The sequence below is a fragment of the Neopsephotus bourkii genome, unplaced genomic scaffold (assembly GCF_033783945.1).
Source record: "Neopsephotus bourkii isolate Nb327-2 ecotype Australia unplaced genomic scaffold, CSIRO-AGI_Nbou_v1 NB_718, whole genome shotgun sequence".
NCBI classification, from domain to species: domain Eukaryota; kingdom Metazoa; phylum Chordata; class Aves; order Psittaciformes; family Psittacidae; genus Neopsephotus; species Neopsephotus bourkii.
This window is the reverse complement of record NW_026901217.1, coordinates 1,729,753-1,757,503: the sequence shown is the minus strand read 5'-3', so window position 1 is coordinate 1,757,503 and position 27,751 is coordinate 1,729,753. Positions and strand designations below refer to the sequence as shown.

Here is a 27,751-nt window from a genome sequence, read left to right as displayed (position 1 = left end):
ATTGTTATCTACAAAGCTATAGTGTAAATGGCATTGCTTTGTTTTGCCATGTGAACTCAAATGTGTCTGTCACCTGCAAATGCTACCTGATGTTACAAATGTAAGTTGTTTTCATGAGTCATGTAACTTCTATCTGGAAAATTACACTTATGGATCTGATTGCTTAGAGTTCATGGGAAAAAAGGCCTTTGGACCCAAATGACTGTTCTCTGATGAAGTATTCACACATCATTTTAAGAATTCTTTTTCTTTTATTTATTTTTTTTCCTACAAAAACTGAAACTTAAAAGAAACTGCATAGTACATGCAGTGCTCGAGGGATGAGCAGACTGACAACTGGGTTTTAAGACATGGGCCAGTGTAAAAAGAGGTGATTTTGATTCAGTCTTCTGTCAAACTTGCTTTCTGTAATAAAATTTCATTTTAGTATTTCTATCATCTCAATGCCTTTCAGAGATGAGTTTTTAACAGTCAGACTGTAAGACAGCGCTACTGAAACATTTGTTACAGATTACAGTCACGTTAATATGATGAATGAAATTACCTGGGAATTAAAAACATGATCCATTTACAGCATGTGCTGTAAAAGAAGTATGCACTTTACAGTATTGTTGCCAGGAACAAGCTCATGTGTTGCTTATATATACATGAGCAGCAAAGTAAGGTGTCCCTATGGGAAAATTCAAAGCTCTTATGTAATAAGTGGTAGCTAGAACTGATAAATATTTAGGAGCCCATGGTGTGAGTAGTCAGGAATTGGAAGGATTCCTACCTGAAAGTAGGAAAGTATTCTTTCCTACCCAAAAGTTCACTAATCAGTGTGGATGGGTTGGAGGCTGAGCACACTGAAGCGACGAGTTCCTTCAAAGACAGAGTAAGACTTTCTCTGCCTCTGCAGCCCCTTCTACAGAAGTTCCCAGTATGTTCACTGCTAAGACAACTTTGTCCAGGTAGAAATTGAAAAGCATTTCAGTTGCAGAAGGAATGATCTCTGCAGTGTTCTTAAATTCCTAGGTCTATCCCATTCATTTCATGGTAACTGCAATAAATAAATAATTAGTTTTTATAAACTGACCAGCTCAGTAAATGTACATTAGGGACTTTTTGATGTTACAAGTTGAAAGATAATTAAATTGAGCTTTTAACTTCTGGCTACTGTGAATGCTTCCCATGTTTGCTCGTTTGGGAAATTGTGGGATATAAAGCCTGCAAAGCCTTCCTGTGAGTACTTAAAAAGCGTAAGTCTGAGAGATACATATGGAGATAAATGCATATGTTCTCCAGCTACTCATTAACCATCCAGTGTGCACTGCAGGGAGGGGGTGACAAATAGTTGAAAATAGATTTCAGTATCTCATGACACTACCAGCAGGACCAGTGTGAGAATCCAGAGCTACTTTTGGATCTATCAAAGGTAATTAAAACTGAAAAGGTTGAGGACAGTTCAAAGATAACTCCCCCTTCTTCTGGCTGCCAACTATTCAGAGGGTAGCACAGTTGGCTCTTGTCAAACTTGCACTGAGTTTTACTGAGAAGTCCTGGTAATGGTTGCTAAGCCATCAGAGCATGAAATACCAGGTGCCTGGTTCAGTTCTTCTGGGTGCTTTTCTTATCTTACCTGTCAACAGAAGAAGATGTGAATGAGAAGAGCTTCTTAAGGGGAAGTGAATCAGTGTACTAAATCCTATCAATTCAAACAGATTGACTTGAAAGACTGCAAAAAAAAACCCATCCAAAACCAACCAAACAGCTGGAAGTCTTTATTGGTAAGGGTATGACGCCTTCTCAAAAATAGAATGTGATGGAGCAGCCAGTGGAGGATAGAGGCACGCAGACTGCACCAAGAAAATGTGGTGCAGTTTGGCTCACAGCCTGCATCTGGAATAATGACAGAAAGGCATTTGAAGCACAGTTGTTGACTCACAACCTGACAGCTGCAGAGAGCCAAGGTGAGGTCAGTGTTATCCACCTGTGTGCATCTGGGGAGAAGAAAGATTAAGCTGTGTTGCTGGCGAGTCTTAAATCAGCAAAGCTCAGCAAGATAAGATACCCAAGCAGTTTTTGCTGTCTTACTCCATATTAACGTTTCTAACTGTCGCCTATCTGTTGCTATTCCTCCTGTGAGTGTTTCTGGACTTTGTGAGCATATGACTTTGCTTAAGCAGCTGAAACTGGCAAGGATTTCTCACAGTTCAATGGCTGAGAGAGATGGTAGAGCCTGCCGTCTGTGATAAGAAGACAGAAAGTGTAGAAGCAAATGATCTTGAAGTGAATATGCCAGCATAAGATGCCAAGATAAGTTGCTTTCATCTAGAGAACTGTGTAGCCATAAAACTGGAAAAGTGCAGCCAGAAAAAAAATCCTAAAGCTTGATCTTCATCTGAAGGGACTTTGCATACTGAGAACAATCTATGTCATGTTTTACTATGAAGCAGGAGCTCCTCCCTCCATACTTTGCACTGGGAATTGGAGGACATATCTGCTGTAATTAAAGTAATAATAGGACCAACACTGAAGAGGCTCAGCTGCCATTCTAGAGAAAGGCAGAAAAGAGGTATCCAAGGATGGTTCTGTAATTCACCAGGGACCAATAACAGAGAGGGAAACCCTTAGGACACATCAAGATGCAGTCTTCAGCAGCAGCCTGTTCATGGTATATGGCCTAACCTTGAAATAGGTAAGCTCTGCATCATCCATTTTGCTTAGAACCAGCAATGAGCAGTGTCCCAGTGACTAAATCTAGGGCAGAAGCAGGAAGGTCAACATGGAAACCTGAGAAGATTGCAAGATTTTGAAGAGTTACAACAGGAATAAAACTTTTTTCTATTGGTGTTTTTATTTCAAGTCATTATTAAAGCAGTGAGAGGATTGTTGCAACAAATGATGCCATATTTTTATACAGCTTCAGTCTGTCTTATGTCACCCCTGAGCAGGAGCGTAAGTCTTGGAAAAAGTTAAGTTTTGTACATGTGGGCTGGAGCTGGTTTGCTTTATCATGATGACTTGCTTTCTTAAGTAGTATGCATTGTTCAGCTGTCTGCAAACACTGAACTGTTCAGGTTGGGGGCAGCTTTGAGACTTCATCTGCAGCACAACCTAACGCTCACTGTGTTTATAGTTATGTTCAACTTTTTGTAGAAATACCAAAATATCCCACTAACTGTCACATATGGAACAGCACAAAATGAATAATGGCCACAAAACTTAACAGGAAAGCAAAGGACATGATTGACAAGTCTTACATGATCATGTTAACTAATTATCAACAAGTTTCCCAAAGGCAGAAGAGATCTGACAGAATACAAGTGGCTCAGTGGGGAACATCTTCTTCACCCCCTGCCGAAAAACTCTAAGAGGGAAAACTTATGCAAGTGTCATTGTTTAGGTTGACACCTTGAGTATCTGGACTGGTAGGGTCAACTTGGTTGGTGCTGGTGGCATGTACTTTCTGAATCTGGACTATCCACTGTGCAGTGCTTTGTAAGACCTCTTAGTACATGCTTTATCCCGAAAAGGTTCTTGGATAAGAACAGGTCACAGAAACAAGCTGGCCTGTCCTGCACCTTTAAAATAACCTACTATAGAGCAGCTTGTTAAGGATTCTCAGTATAAGAGAGGTGATGTTTAATGTAATTCTTTTTGCTTAGAAGAAACTGATAGTTTGCATGCAGATGAAATACACTGCCTTAGTAAGCAGTTTTCCAAGAAAGAATGTCCTTTTCCGTTTTGAACTTTTTGATATATCTCTTACTGATGTCTGCCTGTACTGTAACAAGGAATTCTTGTTTCTGTTAGGATCTTTAACTGAGCACAAAACAGAAAACTGACAGAAATGCCAACTCATCATTGAAATTGACTTTTTACTTCCTGTTAATTAAAATCAAAATTAAAAAAAAAAACTTTTTGGAGTCAAGTAGCTGATAAGTTTTGCACTTAATACTCTTCAGTTAGCTTATGTGAATTGTTTCCTGCTTTAAAAATCAAACTCATGGAGTTCATTTCATTCACGGAATGACATGTCAAAAGAATTATTCAGCATCTTAAGCTCACATTTGAAACGTTTCATTTTAAAAAATACTCTATACTGTATTATTAAATAATAATATTTTCCATCTTTCCTGATTTTCATCTCCAGATACAACAGTAGAATACAAATTTTTGAAGGATTCATTTTAATGATCCAGATTGTATTGTGATACTGCCAATCTAAGATGTTGAACTGTAGGTAAAAGCCTTTTGGGACAACTTCAGTTTTCACTCTGAGATGCAGTCTTACCAAGGCGTACCTCTTCTCCCCACCTTTCCTCACAGTGTGCATAACTTTCAGCATGAATTCTGTAAATGAAACAGGGCTTTTAACAAGGTGGTATTTGTTATAATATAAGATGTTAAGGTCAAAAATTGTATTTACTCCTTCTGTTAACTGCTATTTTGTGTACAAAAAGACGTCTTATTTTTTCCTGTAGCCCATTCTTTTCTGAAGACGCATTTAGACAATCACCGTTCACCTCCAACTCAAAAGATCTCCTGCCTAATGACACTGCTCTTCATGGAAGGACATCTGCACCAGGTCAGATACCTGTTTCTTTCATTACTTCCACCTAATATAGCTTTTTAAAGTTTTCTGACTGGAAACTCCACCACCTGGCCAATGCTGTTAAAATGTAGTTTGTTTTGTCAAAAGGCCACAATCTCCCCATGACAGTAAGTGCTTGTTATGAAGAATAAAAAGAAACAAATTAAATATTGCCGAAGCATTTATATTAATAGTCTTTACGCTGCTATTTTCATGAATTCTGCAAGAGTCTAACAAGTTAAACTCAGTACTAGCAGAGGCAGGGGGGTTTGTGTGTGTGTCTCCTACATGTAAAGGAACTTGACTGATGTCAGATTACTACCTGTTATTCTCCTGCTACTGGCCATTTCCACCTCCGTCTTTCAGAGTACAGATGAAACATTTGCAGTACATGCATCATAGTGGCAGAGCTTGGCAATACAGTATTCTTGCATCTAACAGCAATTTAGAGCCTTTTTGTAAAGATAGGGAGTTCTTAAAATATACTGAAAAGTCACAGTATTTGAAGGTACATTTCCACTGATCTTCTGAACTAGTTGACAGGCATTTTATGTCCAGCTGTAGCTTGGGTTATATTCTGCATTAAAATGGAAAACAAAGGTATGTAACCATACTATTCAAGGTGGCACTGAACACATACGAAAACTTGATAGGCGCCTTTACTGTCCTGTTGCAAAATAAGTCATTTGCTAGTTCAGTGCTATCTGTTCTTAAATTAATTGCTCTCGGTTCTAAAGGTCAGTAATTACACAGCATTTACACAGTAATTACAGTAGGGAGGGCTATTCACCTTTTCTTAGCAATCAATAAAGATTTGGGCATGTTATTGCTAATTTTCAGCTATAGACTGTCACTTAATTTACAATTTAACAGACCCTTCATTTTTTTTAATGCTTGAACAGTCATTTGACAGCTAGTGGAGTGGCAGATGAGGGTAAGAGCTAGGTGCTGTCGAAGGGTAAATACACATAGCAGGAAGAAAAAGATTTGTAGCACAAGGGTCTTCAAGCTAGCCTGAGCCACGCTTTTGCAAGGAAGTAGTGGATTTTGTAACTCTGAGTGAGGAGAGCCAAATCACGAGTGGCGCTTTTAAGTATTAAAATGTAAACCGGGTTAGTGCTTCAATCCTGGCTTTTGACCTTGGCATAACATGGAATATTCATATACCCAGATGAAAGACAAGAACTCTTAGACTCCTCAGGCAGTGCTCAATACCTCAGAGGACATGGCCTCTAGCAGCAATACTCTTACATCATACCAAGATGAATGTATAAGAATTTTAATTCTCTGTAAGACTTCATTTTAAGTGAGGCCACTAAAGCTGTGGTTGGGTTTTGGTGGCATGTTTAATCATACACTTGAAAGACATAAAGTATCTAGCTGGTCAGGACATCCTGGAGTGTTAGAATGGCTTCTGAGGAGCTGGGTTTTGTATGTCTGTGCTGCCCCATAATCTGTCTTATGGAATACAAGTACTAGCTTGATAGGTCTGTGTATTATAAAAAATGCATATTTCTCTGTGAGTATAAGGCTGTGATATGTAGCAGCATATCTAATATGCAGCATATCTAATAATGGCACATATACTGAAAAGGAAATGCCAGTTGCTGCTTTATTTTTATTTTATTCTTATTTTTGGAACAACCCTGTCATTCAAAATATGTTGATTTTTCTCAGCGTAATAATAAATCTTTGGACCTGAAGTGTAACTTCACAGTAGCACCAGGAATGTGGTTTAAATTTTTAATCAATTACAAGTGTGATATTCATGTAAAAGAACAGCGGAATACCCATAGGTAGATTTCTTACTAGTTTCAGCCTTGCAAGAAGAAATAGTTTACATAGTGCTATGGATAGCTCAGAAGAAACTTTATGCCTGAAGAAAGTGGTGGTGTATAGAAACAGTAACAAATCGCTGTAAATGACAATGGGATGTAACAGAAAATGCTATGAAAATGTGCTTGTGGTGTCCTGCAAAGCTCTCCTATGTGTGCTTTCACCTGGGGTTTGTTTTGGGTTACTTTATCCCTGAAAGAGGATAGTAAGTAGAAAAGAACAGCATAAGAAAATCACAGGCAATTTGCAGTCCAGTGTTATCTTCAAGTCTGCAAGTAAAATCCAAGTAGATTTACTGCTCATGGCCAAGAGCCTTCATTAAGCAGTGCTCATATCCAAAAATGCAACTCTGTGCCACTGTCACCACAGCTAGCAAAGTCTGATGAGCAAGCATGGGGCCTGAGCTGCTGCTCAGTGCTGGCTTTCTGCAACCAGACTTGACTCAGTCAGGCAGGGTGGCACGAGGAAGCCTTTGCTGCCAGTTCGTCTTGGGTGGCCTGGGTTGAACCCCACGTATGTAGTGCTTCTTTCCAAGAGAGCACCAGTATGGGTGATTGTATCCACAGACTCCTGCCAACTTTCTGTCTGCAAACTTCTTGGCACCCTAGCTGCAAGGAACTGGGAAAAGTGACAGGAACATAGGAGAGTAAGATATCTCGTGTCAAATTCAATTCTTTTCTATAATAGGTAACAACATTATATAATCTCATTCATTATCAAGCTCCATCTTAAACCTGTTGCAGGTTTAAGTATGAGAACACTGCTTCTGAAGCTCATCCCTTTGAAGGGCCTGGGACCACTCTCTTTTCAGCCTGAATTTATTCACACCAAGTTGTTGTTTCACCACTGCTGCCTTTCAGCTTTGATAGTTCTTCTCCCTTGTGATGTTCACTATCTGATGTTCCATCTTACACCCCCCTGAAAGTAAGCCAGACAATGTTTTTTAGTCTCTTTTAGTATTGATAGGGTTTCCATTTCCTGACTGACATCATAGCCTTTTTCTGCCTGCTTAGGGAAATTAATTTCTGCAAATAGAAGTGGGTAGAACCATACCTGCTGTTTTACAGGAGGTCTTACAATGACTTTTTCAGCAGCATGCAGTCTTCTGTATGTATATTGGAAATGCCCTTCCTGATTAATCTCCATCTTTGTAATTACAACATGCTGATGACTCTCAGTTCATTTTCTAATCAGGTAGTAGCATGTTTTTCTTTACATTTTCAGCTGATGATTTCAGCATGCAACCAAAATTCTTGTTTCGACTTTCTAGGCATATGACCTTGTAATCTGAATTGTTTCACTTATTACCCAGCTCTCAAGATTCTTTAATACTCTGAAATTTCTGCATATTGATACTGCTTTCACTAATGCAACGCTGGGGTTTCTTGTGCTGAAGCTATTAAAGGGGATTTTTAAGTGTGGTTTGTTCAAAATTTAGTCCTTGAGTCTTCAGCTTGGTGGCCTCCTCAGCTCACACCACTGTTCTTCATAGCCAGTTTATAAGAAAATTGCAACATCAGGTATTTAAGAGGAAGAGCAGTCTTTGTAGGGCACTGAGTATGTAAGATCCCCAAGGAGTATGAAATAATTAGGAAAGATGTATTAAAAGATGGGTGAGAGCAACGCACTGATCAGGGCATTTACTGGGGAAAAAAACCCCGAACTAACTAAATAATGACATAGCCATGTATTTGGCCTGAAAAAGGTGTCGTAATCCTGATCAGCAGCAGTATCACAGGCAGGAGATGTGATTCTCATGCAGTAGATTTTAAGTCTGGTACCCAAGGAAATGAGAGTGAAATCTCAAACAGCTGTTGGAAGGGACACAACAGCCCTGCAGAAGTTATGGTACACCCCTGATAATCTGTGGTGAATTCTTAATGTTCTGAGAAGGGAAAAAAGTAGTTTCCTATAGTACACAGTTTGAAAGTATTGGATAGATTTAGGGGACTACTTCCCTTGCTTTTTAAGGTGTTTTGTATATTAATAAACATACAAAGTTAGTTGTAGTGAGAGCACACTTTTCTGTACTACTGTTACCATCCAAATAAGCTCATTTTTACTCAAAAAAGGAAATAAAATAAAATGGTATTGATCAAATCCACTTTGCTTAAAAATTACCGTAGTATCAAAGTCATGCCTGATACAAAGTCACATCAAAACCAAATTAATTATTTCAACTTTCCCCTATCAAAATAGCAAAATGGCCTTTTTTTGCCTAGCAAAAGGTAGGAAGAGAAAATTACCATTTTCATTCCAAACAGACTCTTTGAAGGAGCTTTTTTATCTTCTGTTTTATAAGGCTCTTCTTTTGACAGAGTAGAATTTAGTTTTATGTCAGACTATAGTTCAGTTCAGATGACTGGATAAATTAAAAACTTGATCTTATGCTGGTGTTCCTGACCCTTAGCTGATCTTCAGCATGTTTTAATAGTTTTCCACTAACTCACTGACTCATTCTGTAAATCAAACTTGCCTTCATGAAGTCAAGATAAGCAATACTCAGTATTCCTTTTCTGGTCAGTTCACTAATATTGGTGAAGACTCCAGCCATGAGGTTTTGGAAGTATTTTTTCTCCATGTATATCTGTGTGTAGTATCATAATATTTCATTATTGTCTCACCTATTTACCTATGGTATTCTCCTTCATTTACATTGACAGTGCTGAATATTGAAACCATCTTATCTGTAGAGGATTAAATAAATAATAATGATATTTTTTGTGTGAAAATTTACTACTTCTTGCAAAATTTTTTATTGTGTTAAGTGAATTTCACATAGCTAAAATAGACTTTTGGAACTGGATGACGTAGGTTTTAGGGAGTTATAGTCCATGAATAAGCCCTGGCATTTTTGATTTTGTCCATTGGTGCTAAATGTACCAGTGTCACTTATCTCAGTGAAATAAAGGCAGTAAAGCTTCTATGCTTAAGTACTCTTTTGAAAACGCATCAGAGCCTCTCCTGTCACTGTGTCTTCGTACTCTTCAGTGACCTGTAAGATGACAGATAGGCCACGCTTCCTCTTTGGAAATGTCCAGAGGCCAGTACTGAATCAGTACCACGGTACTTAGTTCAGTAGAGAATTGGAAACATCGTGCAAAAATTTTGGATTTTGGTACCGTCAGTTGTATTGTTGTTGATGGTGTAATTAGTGGCATTATCCCATATTTATGTTTATTGAGCTAAGGTAATACATGTAAGAAACATTCCCGTATGTTTGGAACTACAAGACTATTCAGGAGATGCACACATTTCTCCTGTTACTGTTCATGCTCACAGCCTCCTCCTTTTTCTAAAGCAGTAATTCCACTGTAACTTTAATACACTTGAAGGGGAAAATCTGCCTGCTCCCTGGGCCTCATCTTTGCACATTCTGCAATACAGCAGCACCAACATTTGTTTGGCCACACTGTAAGCCAAATCAGGGGAAGTAGTGAACTAATCTCCTTATTTTTCTAATAGTTTGTGGGAATGTTGGGGTGTGAGCAGGATGAAAGCAAGGCCATCCATATCTTTTGGCCGTGTGAAATTTCAGCATTTGTGTGAGACTGACGTGGCTGTGACCACACTTAATCTTGTTTACTTTCTTCTGTGACTGTAGTTGAAAAATACCTCCTGAGGGGTTGCAGTTTTAACTTGAACGTGATAAATAATCAAGCTGTTCATGTTGCACAGATAACACATTCTTTAGTATGAAGTATTTTGCATGTGTCTTCCTAATACTTTTTTATAGACACTATAAGGTCAGCGTACATCTTGAAGTTGTAATTTTGTGTGGCTTTAAGCATCTAGAAGGTACATAGCAAGAGATCTTGTGGTCCAACCTGCAGGTGTGCTCATTCATATATACTGTTTTCCAGCATTATTTGTGCTTGGTTCTGGTCTCCTGTGCTCTGCAGCAAACAAAACTTCTCCAGCTATCTCAGCAACCAGCTCTGAATTTTGGTTCATCACTGGGTTAGTTAAGAAAGTCATGACTTTAATAAATTGTATATGAGGTTAGAGTGATCTGACTATAGTTTCCATTTCTTCACATGTTGCCAGTGAGTTTTCCTTCTTGATCTCTTTCAGTCTGCTGCCAGGCTTTAACTTATCTTACATTGTCCCTGAGACCACTGTAACTTCACTGCAGAAATGAAGGAACACATTGAGGGTTTGATTTCTATGTAGGGGTGTCCTGGTTTCAGCTAAAACAGTTATTTTTTTCCTTCCCAGTAGCTGGTGTAGTGCTGTGTTTCAGCTTTAGTCTGAGAACAATGCTGATAACACACCCGTGTTTTAGCTGTTGCTAAATAGCACTTACCTTGATCAAGGACTTTTAAGTCTCATGCTCTGCAGTGAGGAGGGGCACAAGAAGCTGGGAGGGTGCAAAGACAGGACACTTGAACCAAACTAGCCAAAGGGATATTCACATTTCATATGTACATGACTGCTTTAGAGTGTTAACTATCTGAAGTATCTTGAAGGGGTCTTACAAGATGCTGGAAAGGGCCTATTGATCAGGGACTGCAGTGATAGGACAAGGGGTAATGTATTTGTACTAAACCAGGAGATTTAGGTTGGATATAAGGAAGAAATTATTTACTGTGAGGATGGTGAGGCACTGTAACAGGTTGCCCAAGGAAGTGGTGAATGCTCCATCCCTGGCCGTGTTCAAGGCCAGTTCGGACAGGGCATCCAGCAACCTGGTCTAGTGGAAGGTGTCACTGCATATGGCAAGGGGGTTGGAACTACATGATCTTGAAGGTTCCTTCCAACCCAAACCATTTCGTGATTCCATACCACAGCATGTCATGCCCAGTATATAAACGGGGGTGAGTTACCCAGAAGGTGCAAACCGATGGCTGGGTCCAGCTGGGTATCAGTCAGCAAGGGTCGAACAATTGTACTGTGCATCACTTGTGTTTATTGTTTCCTTTTCCCTTTCCCCTTTTAGTTTCATATTCTCTTCCCTTGTTATTTCCCTTATCATTATTATTATTGGTGGTATCAGCAGTGATTTCTGTTATACCTTAGTTACTGGACTGTTCTTATCCCAACCTGTGGGAGTTACATTCTTTCCATTCTCCTCCCCATCTCTCTCTGAGGAGAGGTGGGGAAGGGGGTTATGAGCAAGTGGCTGTGCGGTTCTGAGTTACCGGCTGGGCTTAAACCTCCTCAAGAAGACTGTTGGCACTTCTGTCACCCTGGAAAATGTCCTCAGGTCTTAGGGGACTATGAAAGGCAGAAGCAAGCCCTGAGGATTTCTGCAAAAGTGAACAGCTATGAAATGTTGGCATTTAAATTGCCTTTGTATAGCTTCCCAGCTGTGTACACATGGAGTGAATTAGAACAGTTCACACCTCCTTATGGTTTCTTAGCTTACATCTGCCACAAAGCATCTAACTTCACATTGTGGGTAATCTTCTGTTTACTTGAGGAAGGCTCTCTTCACAGTCCTAAATTCTGGAACTGGTAAAGGAAATACAGGGTTTAAGAGCACAGTTAATTCAGGACAACAGAACCTGTGGATTATTATTTTTGAGAGAACCACGGGATGGAGAACCACTGGGCAGCCTGTGCCAATGTTTGTCCACAGTCACAGTAAAAGGAGTGCTTTCTTCCCTGTGTTTTAATTTGTGCCATTCCTCCTCTCCGCTGGGTGTCACTGTGAAGACCCTGACTACTTCCTCTTACTCTCCCCCAGCAGGTATTTATACAGAGTGGAAAGATCCCACCAAGCCTCCTCTTCTCCAGGCTTAGCAGTCCTAGCTCTCTCAGGCTCTCTTGTACGACGGATGCGCCAATCCCTTAATATTTACCAGACTTCAAACTGCTTTGAAAGTCTAAAAGAGTATGTCAAGATCCTGGCAGCAGTTTCCATCTCTGTGATGTGATAGAACAGCAATTTTTATTGCCAGTATAGTTGCAGAGGGAGTGCACGTGCACGTGAATTATATAAGCACATTTTCCCCCCTCCTTTATCCCATTATTAGTACTTATGGTCATTTTATTTGCTTTCAGTTTTGGTCTGAGTTATGAGCTCTGTCTACTCAGGACATTAGATATCCCCTTCAGTTTCTTGATGAGGAGAATGTCTGACCCCTATTGCCTCCCTGGCAGGGTGGAAAAGAGTGGCCCTTGGTCCTGTTCACTTCTATCTGTATTTCTGTGAAATGTGCTTGTTGAAAGCAGTGTGGGAAGTAGATGCCTGCAGAACACAATGGTAGGTACTCACTAAACCTTGCAAAGTCTGGTTCTCTCAGTCCTAAAAAGCACTGATTTTATTCCATTCCTCTTCCAGTACCTGTCTGGGGTAAGACTCAACCAGATACTCTCCTTTTGTATATGTGTATGCATGTGTATGTTTGTGTAAAAATCCATGCAGATGCATGAAAAAGAATAGTGGAGAGATCCCTCTGACAAATCCAACTTGTATGACAGCTTCATAGATAGTAGGAAGATTTTTGTGACAGAGTTGGGAGATTGATTTGAGTAACTGATTTTAGTTCCTTATCTCCAACATGCATTTTACTTTCATTCTTCCCACAAAAAGAATGTCTTTTTGGTACGCATTGACTGGTGTACACTCTCTGTCTTTGCACTCTCTGGAAGACATGGGTCTGTCAGCTGTCGTGGTTGCTCTCTGAAGTCTGATAGCAAGAGACAGATAGCTGGCAAGCTGTGGAGAGTGGTTCTAGGAAGGTGAGATAGTTGGGCTGCTATAGAAGTGGGCTATGCTTGGCGTAGTTCTCCAAAGCAAGACAGATTTTGCAGAATTTGTTCAACATAATTCAGTGCTAAACTGAATGTGACAGTGGTCCTGGCTCTGGCAGGGTTTTTATCTCTCGCATCCTGTCTTCAGATTCCCATGATCATCTGCCTGGGTGCAGCATTCTCTCGCTGCGCACCCAGCTGCCTTGACAACCGCTTTGCACTACAGACATTGAGCAGAGGGTTCCAAATTTCTGGTTCATTTAATGGGATCATAACCGATGAGGCTGCAACTGATTACAGCATTACGTTTCCCTTGCAGCTTTTTCTGGGTCTGCTGCCAAACAGTTTGCAGGTACTGCATGTGTACTGTAGATCTGTGATACAGTAATGAGATTGTGTCCTGAGCACGGGCACACAGTCTTCATAACAAAGTCCCTTTCAGAACTGCAAATACTATTATGCAGAGCAGACCATTTCAAATCAGCAAATTGCCTCTTGCTCAAACATGCACAGTGCATTCTTAGGCTAAACAGGACAAGTGAAATGTGCAGCATTGTTGTACACGTTTTAATTTTTCTCAACCATCAGTTGAGAAATTTTGGCTATTCCCACAACATCTAAGGAGAATGCACTCACATCATTCTGAGGAACACCCAAAAATCCGGGTGAATTGGCCAGTCCCTCTCTCAATACAGCACATGCTAAATAGCAGGACTTTGAATGAACTGCTATGGGCATACAGAGTTCCCTTCTTGTCCTCGTGAAGTCACTGCACTAATTACTTTACCAATTATTTAGAGGACCTTCAAGATGAAAGGTGTTAATTAAAATAGATAGGAAGGTGCGCCTTCAGGTCCATGTCTAATGTCTGTCTTGAAAGGCACTTGACATCTATCTGAAAATCTGTGATCTTTTTTTTTTTATGGGCTGCTTTTACACAGGGTAGCTTTTCCCCCTCCAATACAGTGCACTCATACAGGGAAAATTACTTATTTATGTTTCATTTGCCTTTTGTGTTTGTTCCTCCTAAAGCAGGATCAACCTCATGGTAAATGACAGAAGAGCAAAGTACTTTACTCAGAAAAAATACCTTCAGGTTTCATTCAGAACAAACCCAGACTAGACCCCATTCATGAAACCCAGCAACCCAAAAGCTGTTAAGAAATATCACCAACTTCAAATCCAAAGCAAAACAGCAGCAGGTAACTGTTTCATCCTGCATGCAAAAATAAAACTAGCAATTGGGGTTTTTTATTCTTTCAAGCAGGGCAGGTTTTGGCATCTCTTACCAATTTTTTTTCAGGTTTCTTTACAAGTAATAGTTTTAAAATACATATGTAACACAATGGGGGGCAGACTTGAGAAAAGCATCCTAAGCAGCTGTACTCATCCAAAGTACAGAATGAGAAACGTGGGATTTTGTCTACCTTGTCTTTTACTGGCGGGTGAATTACAGACAACACAAGGTCTGGCAAGTTCTTGGGATGTGTGTTTTGATGCAGCTGACAGAAGGCAACTTGGTGAAGAATAGCCATGAATTGATAGAATGTGGGGTTTGGGAAAGGAAGAAGGGAAAGCAGCAAGATAACAGCAGCTGGCTTCAGGAAGGACAACTGTAACCAACTTGGAGGAGAAAAGAGGGGGAACATGATTACGGTATTCAAATATGTAAAATGACAGCTTTGAGAGAAAAAGACCTTGCCTATGTTCATGTGAGCAGAATACAGAATAACAGGCTAAGTGTCAACAGAGGAAGTCTAAGTTAAACACCAAGGAAAACTTTGTTGCAATGGAGTGGTTTCGCACTGGTACAGCCATGACAGGAGGTTGCGGAACCTCTGTCATGGGAGTGTTCCTAAAAAAGTAAGTTAGACAAGCAGTGTCAGGACTGATGGATATGTTTGGTGTGTGGCTGGTGTGCCTCTGGGCCAGGGACAGTAACGGTAGCCTCCTGAGGTCCCCTCCAGCTCTAATTCTGTGATATAAATTCAGTAGCAAATCTTTACTGGTGATTAAATAGCCTCTTGAAATAGACTTGATAGATGAGGCTTTTGGTTTATAAATACTCAGCATGCTGTATTTTAGACTCTGCATCTTATTCAAACTCATCTATAGTTTCATATCCTCTTTTGTCTTTCTTAATACCACAATTTTTTGTAGAAGTGAACATCAGCCCTGAGTCAGGCTGTTTCCTGGGTATGAAACTTTTCCACATAGAAGCTCAACATGAAACAGAAAGACAGGTTTTAAAATTACTTTCTCGCTCTGCAAAAGGGATTGGAACAGATCATTCCTGACATTTTAGAGTTACCTTGGGATTCTGCAGCTCTCATCTGTCTTATCTTGTACAAGGTTGTCTTCTAAAATACTCGTCTGCCTAAGAGTAAATTCAATGCAAAATTCATCAGACTACTTGGACAGATAGATATGTGTGTGTGTGTATATATATATATATATATATATAAGATCATTGCTTAAAACTAATCTCAGGAAAGGTGAGGAGTTGTTTTTTGTCTTCTACAGCATGATTTCAGACAGATTTGCCCTCCTGGTTGCTGGGTGTTTTAGTTGAGTTTGGGGCAGTTGTCGTGTTGACTAGTGCCTTGCAAATACAACCCAAGCAGAAAGTAGATGGGAGAGCAGTGCAGAAGGAGGGAGAGTATGGGTCAGAAGTAGATGCATGTGCTCATGATAATGGAGAGAGAGCGGAAAGAGGTAAATCTCTTTAAAAAATGAGTTAAGGGCTTCAAGGAAATTGCAGATTCACTGCTTATCACTGGGGGAATCTGCAGTAAAAGCAGGAAGAAGTTTTCTTATACAGCAACAAACATATACAGTGAAGGGTGGTGCCTCTCTCTGGCACCTTGCTGAAGCATGGAAAAGTGGATGTGGCCAAATGTTGACAGTTAGTTTCATCTAGTTTTGACTCCTGTATTAATTCAGCCAACTCAGGAAGAGGGACTCAGCCTGCAGCTGGGGCTTTGCATTCTCTACTGAGGCGCTGATCACCAGCTTCCAGTTTCTCTGGTACAGCAGGTTTTGCTTCACTAAAAAGGATGCAGAAGGCTGGAAAAAAAAAAAAATACAGTGTAAAGGCCAAGGTCTTTATTTGTGTCTGAATGTTGGATGGGGAGTGCTAGCGTTAGCCTCTGCAAAGTGCCCTGGATGTGTTATTACCTTCTTTCTAGGAAAGAAAAGCCCCTGTTTCAGGTGGGCTTCCAAGTAGAAGCACAGTGACAAATAGGAAAGCAAAAAAGGGAATATTTGTGCATTCACCTCAGTGGTCCTAAATGTGCATAGATGGGTCTGCATGATTCTTGAAAGGGTTACTTAGGAAGTGTGATTTAAGCAGAATTGTAGGAAAGAAATTAAAAGGGTAGAAAGCTGTTGGCATTATGGAAATTAATTAATTGTGATTTTAAAATAGGAGCAAATTATGCTTTCATAAGTTCATGTGAACCCAGTGTTGTGGCATCCAAAATAAATGTTACAAATAGTGTAAATGGTTGAACTGGATGTGAGGGCCACCTATTTGGGAGTTAATTAGAGAGAGCTTGTGTAAATTCATTATGGCACATCTTACAGTTATCATGAGGGTATTTTCAGAAGGATACTCTAGCATTATATTGAAACAATATATTATGCAAAGGTAACAGCACATTATCAGGTTTTTCTCTGACAATAGATGCAGAATTTAACTTTTATTTACAGCAGTTAGTATTTCTAAACAAGCAAAAATGTAACGATGACGATGGAGCTCTTTGCTGCTGAAAGGACTGATGGTTCTCTTGATCAACAATGATCAGGTGAGCTTTAAAAACAGTTCTGGATGAGTGGATTTGTTGGTGCTTCCTATCCCTTTCTTGCTATGTCTTAATCCTTTAGTGAAAAAACTAAACTACTTTCCATCTGGGCATTTCATCATCTGTAGTCATGAAACCAAACTGAGCACCTTCACTGTGGTAACTATGAATGATTAAGGAACTACTGGAGCAAGTGAGCTACAAGGACTCTTCCAGACTACTTCTTTTTGGCTAGTAAATTCACAGTTCACGGCCTTACTTTGCATATGTCAAGAGTTTTACATCATTTTATCCTTTCCTACTGTGTAAGGAATGAAGTTACCACCAAGACAATCCTGTCTGTGCATAATTAGCATAAGCTAATTAGTACAGTGGATATTACAAGTTCAGGGGAATAGATGGTATTGTCCAGTGTTATCCTCAATTTGATGTTAGTGTTGTAAAAATAATCTTCAGGAAATGACTGCAACATTATTGCAACTTTAGGGTTCCTTAAAAATCTGCAATTCTAGCCGCCTTGCACAGAATTTACATAGATTGGCTTAAGTTTTAAACTGGAAATTTTCTCCCTTCTTGGTTTTCTACTGTTTTGAGCTTAACACAGAAATAAAAGCAAATCTCAAAGCTTTATAATGCAGGTGAAGGTTATCATAAGCCCCATGGTTTACTTGGAAGTCTTCTGTTGTATAAGTTAGGTTAAAATGGGTGTTAGTTTTGATGCAAAGGTAAATGGTGGGGAGTGGCCTTGGGTTTTGAAGTCTGTGTGTCTCTGCCTTTGCCCTAACTCAGGCTTTGTTTTTTCAAACTGCTTCTGTTTCTGAGCAGCAGTCTCAGTCCTAGTAATGAAGTGGGCTTCACTGTTTTCCCATGTTCCTCTATGGAGGCATGTTAAAGTTCACTTTTGCTTTTTTGTTATTACTCTCTTCACAAGCCCCAACATCTTTATCACTTCTCAGTGACCTTTTAAAGTCTTGTTGCCTATCATCGCATATGTGGAATACTTCTGTACACAATATTAATGTTTCTTTTTGTGGTTCATGCAAGCTCTTTACTAAAACATTTCCAACTTTCATAGTTGATGCTTTTAGAAAGATCAACTTAAGCACTATGCTACTGAAACAGAAATTCACTTGGGTTCTTTCTTCCATATCAAGGATTTAAAATTACATTACATTGTTGCTTTTTACCATACTCCATAGTAATGTTAGGTATTTGCAAATTCATTTGAGTAAAAAATGAGAGCATTAGTTGGTAAAGTTTTTTATTTAGCAAGGAGCCTTTCTTTGCTTCCTCTGTGCAGTTGCTCTGTCCTTAGAATCATAGAATCATAGAATAGTTAGGGTTGGAAAGGACCTTAAGATCATCAAGTTCCAACCCCCCTGCCATGGGCAGGGACACCTCACTCTAAACCATATCACCCAAGGCCTCATCCAACCTGGCCTTGAACACTGCCAGGGATGGAGCATTCACAACCTCCCTGGGCAACCTATTCCAGTGCCTCACCACCCTAACAGGAAAGAATTTCCTCCTTATATTCAATCTAAACTTACCCTGTTTGAGTTTTAACCCATTACCCCTTCTCCTCTCACTACAGTCCCTAATGAAGAGTCCATCCGCAGCATCCCTATAGGCCCTCTTCAGATACTGGAAGGCTGCCATGAGGTGATTATGTCCAACTTTTCAGGACTTAGGAAACAAAAAGTACGTGTTCCACTCACAAGTGGAACTTGGGTTCTTTTATTTGAGCAATAATTTTGTGTTCATTTTAATTTTTTCTTATTACAGTATCATTAAATCCCTCTGAATAACTTCCCATACCTGATGCAAGTTGTGAATGGGAGCATGGCTACATAGACCCCTCCCAGGCTGGTGCAAGCTCACCACTGGCCAGCCAGCCACACTCACAAGAGGACCTGGGTTTGTCTGAACAGACGTCCTGTATTGATATTAGAGGGGACAGCACTGACTACTTTTAATAGCTGCATAAAGGCACTAAAAAAAAGATCACTGAGGGGTCAGGAAGAGCTGGTGTGAGTTCTGCTGAAGCTTGAGGGTTATTTTTTAAAAAAAACAAATCTTCTTTTTCTTTTGTGGGGAATATAGAAAACTCTCACGCCAAAAAGAAGTTCTTTATCTCTGGCTAATAGTGGATGAGTCTGCTCACAGTAAAAGATATGTCCTAAAACAAGACCAGACAGGTTGCTGTGATGCTGGCAGTGACAAATGAAGCCTGCAGGACCACTCAGGATCACAGATACCTTAGATAAGTTGCAAGACATACCTTACTTGGGAACTACAGTACCTGGAAATATTCCACCATTTATTTTAACTGACTTCCTAGAAATAAGAATTCTAGTGCTGTAAATGAAACCTTTGTGAAAGTAAGTTGGGAAAGGAGTAAGATATATACTGTTTGGAGTGCTGCAATTTCATGTAGTCAGTATATTTTTGAGCTTGTGAGATTTTCACAGGCTTTCAGCAAACAAGCTTGCAGGAGAGACTTAATTACATATTTCACAAAAGGAGTTCTCAATTTTTAAACACAGTGTGTTTGCCAGAGGTGATAGATGAACATGTAAGTGGAAGGCTCCGAAGCAATAAAATGCATATCTGATGATGAGGACAGTGCAGAAAGTAGAAAGACATTATAATAATATAGATGAATGCAGACAGAAAAATGAAAGAAAATTTCTTTAACCAAATTAAATGTTTTTTAAAGCAGTATTTGCACAGTTGCCTGACCTGAATACCTTGTTTCTAAAGAAATCATTTTGTCAAAATAGGAACAACCTTACAAATGCAATGAGTTTTTGTGATGTTCATACAGAGCTGCATAGAGTATATTTACCTCTTGTGTAAATGGGGTACTAGAAAGATTGCAGAGGACAGGCTAGCAGCAATCCACTTCAGGCTGGTAGGAACCAATAGTTACCTGATGACTGCTTAATGTCCTAAGTCTTTCAGAGCAAAGTGAGGTGCCTCGTTATGGGACATCTGCACTACTGAACGCGTTCATCCTCTTGCCATGAGCTCACAGAGACCCAGTTATCTTTTCCAGCACTGTTTCTTGGTCAGTTTATTCATTTGCTGATTTGGTGGAATTTTTTTAGATGCATTTTCCCATGGGAGCTTCCTTCTGCATCTTGTATGCTTCACATCAAGTTTTAGCCCCTGGAGTATGAGGTGCCTACTTCCTTCCATCTTTTTCTGTATCATCAGCTATCATCTACCTATTCCTAATTTATCTTCTAGTCTGAGTTTAGCCATCTTTCCCTCTTAGCTGTCAGACTCACCCTAGGTGGCTGTTCTGTCACCAGATCCTCCAGACATCTAACTTGTTTCCTTCATTGTATTTGGTTTGCAAGCAGGACTGAGTGAAAATAGCCTAACCACCACTCTCTGTTTTCTCCCTTCACAGGACTGCTGTTAATTTCATTTTCAAAATTACTTACCTGATTTCTTCTTGACCATCTGTGTGGTGTCAAACTGTCTGAATAACCCAAAGTATAAATATGACCTGAATGGAGGAATAATAAATTTTGACCTTCCTTGGAAAGACTCATCAGCACCTCTCACTTCCCCCTCTTTAAGGAATACTTACTGCAAAGGGCAGTCTATTTAATTTATATCTGTAGGATTCTGTGTGACCATACTGATCCGCCCTTTGTGGATTTTGCTGCTTCTGAGGTTTATGGAGGTGTGAAGATGAAACCAAGCAGCAGCTGTTAAAGTGAGTTGTAGGATGTGAGAGCAGACAGTAAAACAGCAAAGGTTATAAATATGAATTTTATCTTCTTTGAATAACACTTCAGCATACTTTTTGTTTGGTTTATTTTTTTAGCTTTGACTTTTCCAGTTAAATAGTGGTTTCATTCTTTGAGTTATTAGCATAAAGATACAAAGGTAGACATGGCACTGAACAACAGGTTAAAGCATAATGTATCATAAAACACTGTGAAGCACTAATTGAAAAATACATAAGCTAAGTAAAAGAAAGTAAGTAATCAAAGTACCACATAGCAGAGTCCACTATCGGTAACTGGTCCCTGGGGAACTTTTTATGCATGATAGCTTCTAGCAGTCACAAAGCTGATTTGGTTGACTGTAAAGAGTTACTTACGTATTCAGGTCACACTTTGTTCTCTTCTTCAATTACAGCTTCAACCAGATATGGTATCTTCTCTCAAGTGTTTCTTGATAAAAACCTGGCTAAGGGCTTTTCAGAAGAAATGGTTAGTGCACTCACCGTATTGATGTTACCAGTTTGAGGATAGGAGAAGGAAAATAATGTGAAAACTGAAGATGCATCCATGGCCAGAATTATGGCCAACAGCTTAGGAAGGGGGTAAATAGTGACTCTCATAAGCAGCTCGGCTTTGTTTGCCAGAAATTAATCTATTTGGAGAGGCAAGAGGAGGGACAGAACAGTATTTCTCCAGTTAATGTCCACCTTATTCTCACCTCAGGGACAATACACAAGGTGACATTCCTGGCAGTTGTAATCCCATCTTGGATGATCAGTTTTACACAGCTGCTTGTTATGAAGTTGACTTGTGGGTAGTAGGGAAATGATACCAGGTGGCACAGAAAGGCAGGCAAGGTGTCCATAAAGGTGTATTTCACTATATTTCACTGAGAATTAAGCTTCATATAAAGTTTTTAGCTCTTAAGACTGCTACACAAAACAATTTCAAAATGATTTCATCACTAGCCTGTAATATACTGAGTTTTAATCTTTCTATTACTTTTTAATGATGTACTAGAGAACTTGGAGGCCTTCCATTGTACTGAGAGTATTCTGTCTTAAACTCCAGAACCCATACAGAAAAGCAGTCTATTACTTAATAATTTTAATGTTATTTTGTAATGTTAATGTTTGTAATTTCCATGGAACCCAGAAGTTCTGGATTTGCTGTGGAGTATTTGTTTAAAGCAGAAATCTTATATAAGTCCTTTTTTCTTTTTTTCTTTTTTTTCTTTCTTTCCCTTCTCCCCTTCATTTTAGTATAGGCATGTCATGGTGAAAGATGGATTTCTGTGGGACATCTCTCACAATGGTGATTTGTTATTTAAGATTAGTTGGTCTCAGTCCATCTTCTTCCTGGCCACTGTGTAAGGTATTCTTAAAAGATAATGATGCTGACTGGGTAGAGTGCTCACCTGATTCTTCAGGTCACTGGCTGGGTGTGCTCTGGGGACCACTGTATGGACACAGAGCTCCAGTCGCCAGGCTGCAGGAAAAGCCACCCAGAGGGTAAGGTGGGTGGAAGCACAGGGTTTCCATTGGAGCTGAGAATGAAGTGCTGAGGCTCTTGTTGCATCAGAGACCAACTCTGGTTTCCCATGAATAAGGTAAGCAGCTTGCTGAATAGGAAAAGCACTTTACCATTGAGAGAAGGTTCAGCCGAAAGAGAAGAAAGAAGCATTGTAGTTAGGACTCCAAGAGTAAATCTTTAAAGTAAACAGAAGTACTTTCAAAATACCTACAGTGTCCTCTTTTGCATCAGTGAAAAATGTGCAGCTGCTTTGCAAGGGACTAGCTTAGAACAGCTCGAGATAATCAGAAAGCTGATATTTTTCCAGTTTCCCATGAGCTTCCCAGAACTGATAGCTATAAATCCACCATAGGGAAGAGGATATTATGTTTCTTCCTCTTAAGAGATGAAAGAGGGCTGATGACTAATGCTGAAATGAATTGTTAAGAGACTAGCTTACTTGAGCCTGCTTGTTTGGTATGTGTCCCAATTAATACATTTTTGTTGTGACCACATTGAAGCAACCTATGCCCTTGTGACCTTCTCTTATAATTATTACCATCTCCCTCTTTAGAAGCACTGTTTTGATTATGTACTCAAAAAGCTCTGCTAAAATATCCATAGCATTAGTAGAGAGTCATATTTTTCTATTGTGTTTAATTCAAGGATAGTAACAAAGGGAATAATTCGTTATTGAAGTTCTTGCAGGTCACTTACAGCACTTAGGGGATTGGGGGAGAAGGCTTCTTCCTTAATTTCACAAAATGACTGTTTTGAGTAGGCAGAACTTGTTCTCTAACTATAATTCATTTAAGAAAAATGTGGTTTTGGGTGGTAGCACTCAGAGGAGCCTCAGAAGTCCTCAGGTGTGCTGAACATTGGACACTGTGTGTACAAAATGTGCTGGATATTGTATAATACAGGGTCACAGGAGAAAGTAACTGCAGCTGGAAAGGGGCTGGCAACTACAGCCATCCTTACACTTGCTGAGATTGCTGTGTGGAATCTCTGTCCCAAATGAGGCATGTTTTTATTATTGCCTAAATTGACTACAGTATGTAACAGCTCTTTGCCTAAACCACAGTGAAGCCATCTGGACACCTATCTGTGAAGGAGAGATGCATTCAGTGAAACCTGCAGTGGTAGGTGGCTCTGTCAGTGAGGGGTTTCCTGTGCAAGGGGGTGTTCATTCTCAGTGCTTCATCGGATGAAGATTTTACTGGTTTGTGCCAGCCTCCATGATAGTAACTCACACTCAGTACAATGTTTTTGTACTTCTGTTCCCAGCTCCTTTTCTCCTGTTTACCTGAAAATCCCGACTAAATGGTTTTCCTTCATCATGGTAGGTACACATGCACTGGTGGAGCTAGTTCTGGGTAGCACTCTCACAGGCGGTGTCAAGTTAGAAAAGTGCTCTGCATGTAGCATCTGTCATTCCAGTGGAGATAGAAGGTCTTTTACCAGAAGTCTTAAACCAAGCCCCCTCACCACTGGCTGTTGATTAGGAAAGCTGCTGAATACCCTTGCAGTTTCATGCACCTCTCATCACAGGGGTCCCTTCTCCTCAGACAGCAGGTTCCTTTGCAGAGAGTATTTCTTTACACGAGGCTTGCTGATACTGTTTCTCTTACTGAGCTAAGTAGCATCACTGCTATCCCTGGTGGTTTCCATTGACTCTCTGCTCCCTTATGTTGAGATCAAAACTGGCCATGCTTTTATCTTCTTGAAGCACTGTGTTACCCTTATTCCTCTTCCTCATTCCCAGCCCTTTTCTCTCTACGTCCTTACAGAGTGCCTTCATGTCTGTGTTTTATGCTGCGTGGAGTTTCTTTTTTGTATGGCAGGCTCTGTCCCTGAAACAACTAAAACCTCTTCTTTAAAGATAATGGCTCACTCTGGGTCTCAAGTTTATCATTGGATGGCCCTCTAAGCTGCTGGGGATTCTGATGCCCAAGAACAACAGGTGCTAGGTAGAGCTTATGCTGGATAGCAGCCACTTGTTGGCATGCTGTGTCCTCTTGGTTTAATGTTTGGCTGAGCAATCTTATGTTCCCCTTCAATGTAAGTCTGCTCATGAAGCAAAAATTCCTTTGTCAGTCGAAAAGGGTTGGAAATCTTCCTTCAGCCATGAATAATAACCTGGTGTAGGACCACCATCTCGTACCAGGCCTTCTTCATGCACCAGGCAAAGGTGGGTGATTGAAAAAGCCAATGGAGTGGCCTCTACAAAAAACAGAATTAGAGGTTAATGCTTTGCGCTGCTTACTCTTGACTTTCTCTCATTACATAACTTGGTTTAATTCTTTTAACTACCTCTGTGTCTAGAACACTCTGAGTAAATGTTCTGCTTTAGACTATGTATGAAAGACGCTGTGTGAAAGATTAATTCCCTTTCCATCATTAGGAGTTTCCTTTTTACATGAACTCATGTGCCAGATCACACAGCATGCAGCTGAGGTGTTGCATTTTATATGACATCTATAGGATTCTGCTGAATGGAATTTGCAAGTCATCAGTGTTCTTAAAATACAACTTTCTGTTGATTTTTTTTTTTGCATAGAAACAGAAAAGCTGGGTCTGGAGGTGGGAAATGGATTGCCATCTTGGAAATTTAATGACCAGCTCTTTCCCTGTGATGTGTGTGGAAAAGTGTTCGGTCGACAGCAGACTTTGTCCCGGCATCTCTCACTACACACAGGTAAGCCAATGCTTTGTGGCTGGTTGTTACAGTGCTGAGGAAGTCATCATGGTTTGTTTGAGTGGAGGGGGAAGAATGCAAGCAGAAGAGTGTGAAAGCCATTCTTGGCTCCTTGCACGTAGAGCAGAGCCAAGCGCTAAACCAGGATAGAATGTCAGAGTGGTGTTCAGGGAGTTAACTGACATTTTACTTCTTTACAGCCCAGTTGTAATTTATCTTTACAAAATGTGTAAATTCCAGTTTGTCCAGGTTCCAGTAGACCAGCCTGTAGATACCATCTGATTAACCAAGCCTGTTAATGGAGCTCTGAAGAGAAGCCACAGCCTTTCTTACATTCACCTGATGAGCTTTCTAAGTGCCACTGAACAACAAATGATTTGGCCTTGGTGTCTCAGATCTGGTGAAACTGAAAGGATTTGATATCTGTCACTCATCTTTGCCTTCATCATCTAGTTCTGAGAGGAAATGGGGCTCTTCTACCCCATACTAACTTTCTTAAAGTGAATCACTTCAACTGAGACCAAGAGTTTTTATACAGAAGATGCACCTTGTCAGCCTGCTGAGGTGCACTGCACAAAATAAGACTTGAAAGCAAGAATTTCTCATGCAGTGCTGAAAAATATTATTGGTATAGTGGCAGTGTACATTGCAGGACCTAGTAGAGCCATGCTGAAAGAGTTCAAATGCTCTGTTCCATGGTGTCTTGGGGTTTCCTTAGTCAAATAGCTGCTATACTGAATGCCTTTCCCCTAACACTTGTAACATTATATTCAAATTTAGAGCAGCAGCTCCTCAAAGAGAAAGGTTGTAAAAGCTGATGTAATGTTTAGTTATTTTATTTTACTTTATTTATTTTAGTTAATTTTTTTCACCTCAAAAGTGAGGGGTTTTTATTAGTTTGTGTTCAGAACTGGCCTAATGATATAGTGTCCCCTTTCTTCCTAACCCTAAGATTTTAATACAGAATCTTCAACCATCAGCTGTCTGTGACTGATCACAGGGACAACCTCAACTGGACAAAAAATCAAATAAAAGATGCTAGGTAAAGGAAGTAGTTGTAGATTACTGACCTCTTTCTCTACTGGCTCTTCTGCGGCTCTCAGAGCAGCAGTTGCCCCACTTTTCCAGTTTATAAAGTTTTATATTATCTGACTACAAATGGTAGAGAAAGTTAAAAACAAACAGCCCTAAACCACCTCCAAATTAGTTTTTTTCTGAGTAATTGCTATGAACTCCTCTAAGTTTCCAAAAAGCCAAGCCCCCAAAGTACCTCATTGGGAAAGCTGTTTGGAGAAGCCCAAAGGAATGCATGCTTGGTTATTGGCAGCTTTAAAAGTAGCTTGCTTCAAAATGAAGTATACATGTAAGATTTTCTGTTTCTTTTCAGAAGAGAGAAAGTACAAATGCCACTTGTGCCCCTATGCTGCTAAGTGCCGTGCTAATCTGAACCAGCACCTGACTGTCCATTCTGTGAAGCTGGTGAGTACAGACACTGAAGACATTGTCAGCGCTGTCACTTCTGAAGGCAGCGATGGAAAGAAGCATCCTTACTACTACAGGTGAGGACCCAAATAGGGGCTGTACACCAGGCACTGGAATCTGAATGTCTTACCTGCCTCCTAAAGACAGGGCCACCCTTCTGGTGTCACAGGGCAGAACTGTGATGAAAGTATTTATTTTGCCCATACCTGATTTGAGCTTAGTAGCAAAACCCAGCTGGCTGCCTCATGCTGTTTGACTTGGCTGGCCAGTGGGAGAAATTCTGGGGTTGGTTTGGGTTGGTTTTGCTGAACAGCTCTATAAGGCAGCTGGGCTCTTAAAAGCTTCTTTAACTTTTTATGCAGTGTTCATTTAAGTTTTGTCTTTGGAAACATCCCATTGCATGGATTCATGGCAAATCTAAAGCACTGTGCTTCCAGTTGCCTCTGACAGCTCATTGTTTTTAGCTGAATCTACGCCATCAAATAGTAAAACATAGTAAGAATTCTCATATTGATACACACATTTCCTCCATTTGCTAAAGTTATATACATCCAGTGACCAACATGATGAAAGAAGGAAAACCTTTACGAGCATTCGCCTGAAAAATTAAAAGGAACTGCCCAGATAAAATGGATATTTGGACACTCTCCTTGTTGCACACAATGTTGTGTGCTCTGCAAACTGCGTTCTGCACTCCAGTGGACAACCAGATTACCAAATTACTCTTACTTTCAGTCAAAGTGCCAAGGGCAGATTTAATTATAAAATCATAGAAGTAAGAAGCGAATGAGACCTGCTGGATTAGATTATCCAGTCCATCCCCCTTAGGAAAGCAAAATAGTACCCTAGAGTATTTTGCTTTTGCCTTTTTTAATATTTTTGGCTTGTTTTAAATGTTAATGGCCTAATCAAAACAAGAGGAGGACTCTGCAAAGAAAGTTAAAGGGTCTTTTCCATTGCCTCTCAATATCCCTGTGTTTATGCACTGGCTGTGAAATCTGTATCCCTGCTAATTCTTTGCATATCTGATGACTGCTGTTTTGCCGTCAAGCATAAGAAATGTTTGAACCCATTTTTACTTGCTTATGCTGAAACTGCCAGGCAGTTTTGCACAAGATCCCAGTTTGGCATGGGAACCATTCCAGGGCTTGAAAATAACTCCTGGAGTGTGCAGCAAGCTCTCCGTTTGTCAGTGTATCAGCCATACTAAATATCTTGGCAGAGCTGCAGTGTCTCTTATTGCCCAAAGGAATCGGCTAGGTGATGCGCAGCATCTGGAATCTGTAGTTTTTAATTAACTTTATGATTATTTAGCATCATTATAGCATGTACAGGATTGTTGCATTGTGCCTGCCCTTAATCACATTGGCATGGCCATCAGTTCAAAGGCAGCTCAGCAGAC

General features: G+C 40.0%; 1 protein-coding gene across 5 annotated transcripts in view; it reads left to right on the top strand.

The window, feature by feature from the left end:
* ZNF827 (zinc finger protein 827) overlaps positions 1–27,751 on the top strand; it is a 107,847-nt gene that overhangs the window by 69,554 nt on the left and 10,542 nt on the right. For all 5 annotated transcript variants that reach the window (XM_061354145.1, XM_061354146.1, XM_061354144.1 and 2 more), the window contains exons 8-10: positions 4,467–4,570; positions 24,730–24,867; positions 26,255–26,426. In XM_061354145.1, the coding sequence (XP_061210129.1) occupies positions 4,467–4,570; positions 24,730–24,867; positions 26,255–26,426 (414 nt within the window). The remainder of the gene's footprint in view (positions 1–4,466; positions 4,571–24,729; positions 24,868–26,254; positions 26,427–27,751) is intronic.